A 9,583-nucleotide genomic window follows, 5' to 3' on the forward strand; every position below is an offset into this window, starting at 1 on the left:
ACACACACACACACACACACACTTTACTCTCCACTCCTTTATTGACCATTGAAGGACAGCGTAGGAGATGGTTACTGTCGGACAAAAACATGGTTCCCATAGTAACATCATGTTGTGTTGGCTCCGTGTACTGAGGTCTTACTGATAAGTCAGATATAAATACACATAGATGCTCAACTACTGCCATAACAACCTGCTGAAGCATAAGCACTGGAATTCAATGGCAATCAGTGTTGTTGGTTTTGGAGTTATTTATTTGAATTATAACTTTCTGTTATCTTTAATACATACAGCTCCAGTAAGGATGAATTGTAATTTTTTGATGGAGAAGGTGACAGTGTATGCGCCCAGAACATATGTCCTGTGATATAGATATATTTTCTGACATGGACCTCTCAGAACTACTGTAATGTGAAGACAACATGCAATCAACCACAGTCCAGTATTCAGTTCACTGCCATTAACTCTATGCCAGGTCCAAGAAGCACAGTTGTTTTCCGGACAGTCTCACTGAGCTGTCCAGGACCGCCGAGCTCAGACAGCTCTTGGAGACTGTGTTTTAAGAATGGACCATGCACTGCTGACTGAGGGTGGGGGGGGGGAGCGAGTGAGAGTGGATCATATACCCCATATGAACCTAATGTTACCTCAGCAGGGGTGAACTGAAAATACACCACACAACTGACACTACAAAGAATCCTGTATCTATGCACACCACTATTTACAACAAATAATTATAAGTGGGAAGTTTCCCTATGGTCAAATCTAAATCTTGTGAGAGGAATATCCAGATATATGCCAGGTCACTTTATATCATCATTAAACAATGCAGTCAATTCTAAATGCATCTATAGTAGCCTAATTGGCATAATGACTTATAAAGCCCTCTACGTAAAATAACAAGGCATCTTAAAGGGTTAAAGAGAAATGATCTCAGCCAACTTCAGCCAAACCGCCCTGCCATGCCGCCAGAGACAGGAAGACCTACAGTGGTCCACAGTATCTGTGTCATTACTGCTGACCTAGATGCTCTGAAACACTGAATGATGTCCTGTCTGTGTGGCCCCACTGCATTCTGACAATAAGGATATATGGTGACTCTGTAACCCCCTCTGCACAGCATACAGTACAGCATACACTATAGTCTAATAATCTCGAAAAAAATTAAACTAAGTTGAGGCCAGCAAATAACAAAAGAAGCAATTATCATGGCAGGGGGAGGACGATGAAATGAAGGTCATTGGTGTGCAGTAAAATTAGCTCTGAGACAGAGGGACTAAGCTCAGAGTCAGACCAACATAGAGTCGGAGGTGAGTTAGTTACATCACATGCAAGCAAGTACACGGACAAAGGAGAAAGGAGTCCTGCGCAGTCGTCCATCCATCCATCTCCCTCTCTCTCTCTCTCTCTCTCTCTCTCTCTCTCTCCCTCTCTCTCTCTCTCTCTCTCTCTCCCTCTCTCTTTCAGACACACTTGGTGATGCGGTCAGTGAGGACCGTAAATCTAAATGACTGACAGCCTTTCTCTGTCATCATAGCAGGCTACTATAGCGTAGATCAGATCCCCCTATATAGCATATACATGATCTGATAAATATGGGGATAACGGGTATAATCATATGCAAATAACGCACAAGACAAGGTGACAATAGCACCAATGAATGGAGCACAGATAGTTAACTTTTTTCTGGAGATGGAAAAACAAGCTAGTCAGGTGAACACGATTCCATTCCCTTGAGCCATTCATCTTACAACAATATATGCTAAATAGGCTAATGAATGAACACTGTGCACATCATAAACAAATACATTTTCCGTTTTATATGCAGAGACATATGGTGGGCTAGGCTGCTATTGAAAGTCTGCCACATATAGGCTTAGGCTGCCTGCTGCTAGACTAGCCATGGATCACACGACGGTCGTTTGTCACGATCGTCATGGATGAACTTCAACTTGGTGTTTGCACTGTTTCCCTTTTTGGTCCGTACATCTACTTAAACGTTCAAATTTCAAATATAAAGTGCTTACCCTATGGCCACGGATGTTACAATTATGTACGGGGCCTCAGAAGTACCCGTATCTTCCGTATTGTTCAATCAAATGTATTTTAAGCCGATCAGTGGCTATTCTCAGATAGAGTTATAATGTATCAGAGTGTAATATACCTCCCAACCTATAGGGTCGCGTAGTTGAAAGCATATGGCAAAAATACAGAGGAAATGGCCACCAATCGGATTAAATGTATTTTTATTCAACAATACAGAATATACGGGTACTTCTGAGGGACCGTACATAATTGCAATATCTGTGGCCATGGGGTAAGCACTTTATATTTGAAATTTGAACGTATATGTAGATGTACGGGCCAAAAGGGAAGAAAGTGCTAACACCAGGTTTAAGTTCATGCATGACTGTCATGATATGACAGTCACGTATCAGGGCTACCTGCTAGACATTCATTGAGCTTATGCAGTCAATAGGCGACATTAATGTTGCACACATTATGACCTGATGAGTGGGATATTGCACAATGCTTACCCTCCGTTGCGACAGCGCAGTGCAAAAGAAGTAAAACCATTCCCATAGAAAACACACAGTTTGCTTTAAACATCCCCCCTGCTGCTCCTCCAGCTCTCTTCCACCTGGTCCTCCTCAGACGCCAGCTCTCTCCTCCTCCACCAGCTATCCTCCTTTGCGGCAATAAGCATCCATCGGCAGAGTCCTGCTCTCTGCTGATGATTCCCAGGTTGTAAAGATCTGTCCTCCACACACTACTCCTCAAACCGGGAGCCATTTGCGTTTCCAGTGGATGAGTTGTTGAAGTTTCGGTCGTGAATAATGCATCTGATCAATCCTTGTGGTGCGGACAGTACTGTGATCTCGCCTGATGTCCACGGCGATCAGGGGCAAGTGGCATTGGTGAAAATGAAGAAATGCAGCCCTATGATCGCTCTGTTGTACTCGGTCCACCCATCAGCATGTGGTACTCGGTCCACTCATCAGCATGTGGCGCAGGGCGGCAGATACAGGGCAGCGCGCCGCGGAGGAGTTGGCCAAAGGTTTGACATTTAGCTGCTGCTGCTGCTGCTGCTGCTGCTGCTGCTACACTACTGCTGGCTGTAAATCGTTCTCACTCACTGAAATGATGAAAAAAAAAAAAAAAAAAAAGAACAACCATGTGCGCAATGGAGCAACATCAAGGAATAGAGATAGTGTCGAATGGCCAGTGACTCAATGTTGTTGTCTGCCAGCCCAACAAATAGGATAATTAGGAGTCGCTGTCCCTAATTGTTGGGGTAGTAGTACCGGACGAAGACCTCTGGTGGCTGTAAGTGGAACGCCATGCTCAAGTCAACTGCTTACCAGGGTAACCGGAAGACTCGCCCCAAAACACGCTCGCCCCCATTTTTTTTCGTGGACCGCTTGCCCCCATCGGTTCATTCTTTTATTACACATGCTTGATTCTGATTGGTCAATCACTGAATTCAGTGGTGTGTTATTTCTGAATAGGGCATAGCAGTGGCGGCCATTTTCTGGTTCCAAATTCAAAATAGTCAATGCATTTTTCCCTTTGACATTTCCAAAAATATTTATATCAATTCATTTAAGCCTAGAATCAAGCCATCCAGGGTCCTGGTGAATCATGACCATTAAACATTTTTTTCTGTGATTTTATTTTATTTTATATTTAATTATATGATATACTATATTTAATAAATACCCTTTGTTTTGCCGTTATCAAAAAAGTTTTTTCACAGAATCAAACGTTTTATGGTCATGATTCACCAGGACCCTGGATAGCTTGATTCTAGCCTTAAAATGTAAATTTTGGAAATGTCAATGGGAAAAATGCATTGACTATTTTGAAGTGGAACCAGAAAATGGCCGCCACTGCTATGCCCCGCTGTCTAATAAGTGCAACACTTATGGAATTACCGTTAGCAAGGAAATACTTTGTTTTGTTGTTACTTTTGGGTCAATAATTGTCACTACACCGGTTGTTGTTGAGAAATAACACCCGATAGGATGATTAAACACCGAGGCAAAGCGTACGTATTTATTTTACTGAGGATAAGGTTAGAAATAAGTTTAGGGTTAGGCATAGTTTTACTGAGGTTAAGTTAGGAATAAGGTTAGGTTTTGGCACTGTTTAACTGAGGTTACGTTTAGTTAGTAGGGATAGTTTACTGAGGTTACGTTTAGAGAATACCAGGTGGCGACCGACCGTTCCGAGGTCGTCGGATTTGCCCCGGGGCGACTGTGTTTTGGGGCGAGCGTTTTGGTATTCCTCACCAGAGGCAAAGACTATCTGAGATTTAGTAGTCTATTGATTAGATTCTAATCAATAGACAACTAAATCATCAGATATAGTCTTTGCCTCTTCTAATCATTAGAAGATGTCCACAACAAAATGTCAATATTTACACTCATAGGCCTACAAATTAACCCTCAGAATTCTACTGTGTACACTTTATTTGGTTATCTGAAAAATACCACGTTTGGTATTGCTTATTTATTTCTATTCTGGCTTATGGCTTATTTCTACATTATTATACTATATACTATAGCCTTTATACTTATACCATAAGTATCCACCCAAGGTAACCGGATTTAGTGGGCATCAGGTATTTCTGGGCACCATCTTTTAAAATATTTATTTTGTATTTGATTAGGGGCCAAATACATAGGTTTTATATTCTTTAGTTTTTACATTTACCTGGTGCCCACTGGACCTGTATCTCACCACAAGCTATAAACTAATGTAATGCTATTTCCGTCTATATAAGTGCCAATGAGTGAACATGCAAACATGTATTTTGGTGGTCAGTCAGTGTCTACGGGTTTCTGTATTTAGCCAATACTGTTAGTTGTAGTACTCATCTACTTCCACAGGGTGTCATCCAAGGATCATAACAGACTTCAACCTCGTTAATGTTTTGAAATGGGCTCAACTCTGTGCATGCACGTTGCTTGCTGTCCACTGTATAGTGTGAGAGGAATGGTTTGAGTGTCTAAACTATCAACAATATATTTAAAAAAATCAATAACACATTACATTCAAAAATCAAAAATAGTGCTCAGCCTAACTTTCAAACAAGCATTTATGCTGAAAAGACCAAACAAATCAAAGGATTGCAGCAATATTTTTTTTTTAATTCAAAGTGAATCTTAACAATAATACACCATAAAGTCTTATTTTGACACTCACCAAAAGAGTCACCTGGAAAACCCGCTTAATGTGACAAAGTAGAGAAGGCTTGGTCACACCTAAATCACTGAGAACTAGAGAGGAAACACTATCGCAAACTGTAGAGACATCACATCCAGAGTTAGTTTTCCCAGTCCTCATACTGTAAATATTGCACAGTGCAATTGCTACATGGCAAACTAGTGTAGCACAAAAATACAAAAGCAAATTAAACAAAATGGAAAAACAAAGCCACAAAAAAATCTACTAAAACAGTAACAGTTCAGGTTTCATTATCAAGTCTATTTGATGAGTAATCTAAATAGATGATTCCATAACTTGCAGTGAATTAACTTTGAAATGGATGCAGATGACCAGAAAACCCAAAAGACCAAACCAAATAACAAGGATTGAAGAGTAACACAGTAGCACATAGGACTTATATATAGACCCTGAATTAATTTATCTTATACCACAGCAGTGGATTTTTTTCCTCTTATAACAAAATCATAACCTTTATTGTAGTAATTTCCTAAACTGCTGTTTTTAGTTTTATCTGTTAAATGTTTCACAAAATGAAGAAAGAAACGGAAAAAAATCTAGTTGTGAATCGTGGACATTTTTTAAATAAAATAAAAAGAAAATGCTCTCCTTTTGCATCCATATTCTTTTAGGTGTGGGAGAGCTTGTGCAGGCGCATTGCTGGTGAATACCTTTACAGGAATCAAAATACAGCTTACATTTTGCATGCTTATTAATTATTGGAGAACCAGATAACTATTTCAAGCACTAATCTGCCAAGTTCATGCCGTGTTGTTATAAGCTTTCTTTCCCAAACCAAAGTATCAGTGTGACCAGTAAAGCATGGAGGGGGAAAAAGCTATCAAAAACACCTGTCCACATAAACATCTGTGTTGAAATGTGGAATATCAGATTCAAGACTTGACTTTGCAGAGAAGCAATGCTAATCTCCCGGACAAAATATCATCCAAACATTCTGAAACACATTAAAACATCCAATCGTCAGACTGTACTCATCATGGGCATGAGCCAAGGCTCTTCTGATACTAAGGTTGCTAAGGTTGCTAAAGTTGTACATAAGGAAATCTATGAGGCAATTCCTTCCAAGTATCCGGCTATTGTCAATTATGAATCATATTTGAGACTTATGCTTAATATGCTCGTCGCTTACTGAAAATAACAGATGTTAAAAATGTGTTGCATCTTGCAAGCTTGTGAGCATGACGTCACATGACGATGTATAAATCAGGCTTTACTTGTATGATGGAAAGGTGAGTGAACCACTTCTAGGCAGACAAGTGACTCAGGTGTGCATGCAAAGTAATATGAAGTTTAGCATGGAGATATCTAAGAACACTTAGTGGTGCAATGACCGCACAATGTAAAGTATTGCATTTTGCTGTTCAGTCAGAGTGACAATCTAAAAGATTAGTATTAAAAGTTGTATCATTAAAGAGTTTGTGTGTGTCTCACAGAGGTTTGGTGGCAGCCGTCTATAACAGGTGAAACCACCACAACCCACTCCTCTCCTGTTATTTCAAAGAAAAGAAGCACAGCAGAGGAGTATATGTCCCTGGAATGACACAATGATGAAGTTGTATCTAAATTTGTCTCATGTCTGTGATTATTAACTTTTTTTCCAAGTGGCCGTTACGACTGGTAACTGTACATGACAGATTGTTATTGGATCGCCAATCTTTGTCCTCGGTGAAGCAGACAGGTGGTGGAAAAAAACCACATCACTGGTGGCCCCACAACCCAATCCCCCACCCATCTCCAATTCTACCACTTTCTGAAATCTCAAGGCACAAACACAGTGCTGCTCACACTGTCTCAGTATCAGTAAAGGAACTGTAGGAACGATGGCCGAAGATTTGCATTGACAAACACCATCTTGATATGAGTGACACTCATAAAGGGGAGAGCGAGCCAAACCAAAAGGCAGTTCAAAATTCACAAATTGTGGAAATAATATTGAAGCCGGATATAACATTGAACAGATAAAAGGGCTGCAACAAATACCGGTTCAAATCCATTTCAAAACAGAGGAGGGGGAGAAAAGTCATAAAACACGATTTTGGAATAAATACCTTGGGCGAAAATCATTTCGGACACATTGGCTAATCAACCAAACCCCTTACAGGCCTACTAACAAGTGCTTAGTGGTGTGTGTGTGACTTAGGGAAAACTTGTTACAGAAGCATTTCACTGAACACACTGAATATATATTCTGCCATCTCACAGTGCCCCTGCAATACAAACAAGAGTACTGCTAGTATACGGTATACATACATACATACTGTAACTGTAACCACAATGAAAAAGTTAAATCAATCCTGCAAGCTACAGCTTCAGCCTACAAAACGGCAATATGAAAACATACAAAAATTAAGTTACATCGATACATCATTTATATGCAGTGATGAGCCCAAAAAGGTTAATAAGGATAAAATACTGATGCAAAAACACACACACCCCCAAAAACAACAAATGCAACTAATGTCCATCATCAGCAATACAGTAGTTACAATGACACTCCAAACATGAAAGCAAAACACTAAAATCAAAACCACTTCTATTTCAGATAATTAGGGCCCTATACAAAAATAGGAACGCTAGGTTTAAAACTCAGAGAAATCACCTAATTTCACAGCTATTGAAGTGGCAATCATCATATAGCAGCTTATCTATGATACATTCAAGAAAAAAAAATGATACACGACTTATTAATCGCCCGAAAAGCTAGACAAAGCCTCAGCCTCATTTTTTAAATACCATTTTTAATTTAACCCCATTTCTACGACTACAGTTTACTTGAGGTCTATGCAAACAGAATAGCTACCTTGCTAAGGAAATGAATTACAGTCTTTGGTGCTGCACAAGCAACTTCATTTTTAAAGTAAAGACAAAAATGTACGCACATAACTAGTAAAAACAAACGACAAACAAATGCACACAGCATATACTGTATATATTCTCCCTGACGGAATGTATAAAATAAGCAGTCGACACCAATAAGCCTTAAACAAATGGTATAATGTAAAGGGAAAAGTTAACTTTGTCACACATGCATAAATGAGAGAATTGCACACAGTTAACTCACACCTTATCAAGCGTCTGCACTAAATAGACTATCTCTATAATATATGTCCATATATGTGTGTATATCAAATACTGCATGGTCTGCTCAGGCTTAGAAGATCCCATACCGTGAATGAGTTTGCATTTTTGTCCTCACCTAATCAAAGCCATGCCCACCACACTTCTAAAACATCTATAAAACAAAGTGAAAACACTCAAAATGAAAACACAAAGACAAAAAACAAAACAAATCAACAACTATTTAGATTGTATTGCAGTTTCATTAAACAGTACAAATACTGTTAGTAGTAAGAGTTTAACTAAATAGAAATTGATTATCAAATATTAAGCTATACTCAATACTTGCGTTTTGTACACTAGTCATTCAGGGAGGGAGAACAAAACAAAAACTAAACATTTTAAACGAAAACAGCAAGCATTCGCAACAGCAAAGCATGCCGTCCTTTGAAGAACATAAAGGTAACTTACTACACTGAAATACACTTAATCCAAAAAATGAGCACCGTTATCCACGATACATCACGTCCATGCAGGCTATGCATGGACATATACACATGTGCATATATACTCACACATAGGATGCATCGACTGATTGGAATTTCAAGTGCTGCAGTCCGTACATTAATATTCATGTATATAGTCATATATAAGAAGTAACATTAACAACCTCAAATATATAAGGCACTATGGCTGGGGACAATTATACGATGCAGCGAGTCTCGTGACATGAACAATAAGAGCAACGTCTACGCATCTCTCCGTTTACATTTTTCTGCTCATGCATCAACACATGCAGGAACAACCCTATTTAAATCGGTTAAGTGACTCGACATTGCAAACACCAAAGGACACCGAAAAAAGTACAAATACTTCAAACGCAGTACAACACACACTGTGGACAACATGTGCATCTGTCAACCTAGAGACTGGGATGGCTTTACAAATATGGATGTGTCTTGCACACGTAAGAAGGCAATATAGAAAAATAGCTGGGAACAGGGGTGCAAAGTTTTAACTATTCAACACCGCCCCAATTATTTACCTGTTTTGAGGAGTATTCATAGAAGATCCAATGCAAAGGTATATCAAATGTGCAAAACACATTGAGTGTGAGTTTCTTATCTACACATTCATTCATTCAGTCATTCATACATATTTTCCTTCTTTCCCCACCCTGCTTCCCTCTCCACCACCGGAACTTTCTCCTTTCTTCTTTTTTTTTTTAAAGCTTAAAGTTCAATTACACCCAAGTCTACATGATTCAAAAAAATAG

The 9,583-nt window shown here is 39.3% G+C and overlaps 1 protein-coding gene across 1 annotated transcript in view; it reads right to left on the minus strand.

Moving 5' to 3' along the window:
• The window catches only part of kiaa1549lb (KIAA1549-like b), a gene marked incomplete at both ends in the record, with an annotated part of 93,308 nt that extends 90,515 nt beyond the window's left edge, over window positions 1-2,793 (minus strand). Inside the window, one exon of the mRNA XM_080433359.1 lies at window positions 2,538-2,793. Coding sequence (XP_080289485.1) covers window positions 2,538-2,793 — 256 coding nt within the window. The remainder of the gene's footprint in view (window positions 1-2,537) is intronic.
• Window positions 2,794-9,583: the final 6,790 nt, after the last annotated feature.

The sequence above is a fragment of the Gymnoscopelus braueri genome (assembly GCF_963280865.1).
Source record: "Gymnoscopelus braueri genome assembly, chromosome: 1".
In the NCBI taxonomy this organism is placed as follows: Eukaryota; Metazoa; Chordata; class Actinopteri; order Myctophiformes; family Myctophidae; genus Gymnoscopelus; species Gymnoscopelus braueri.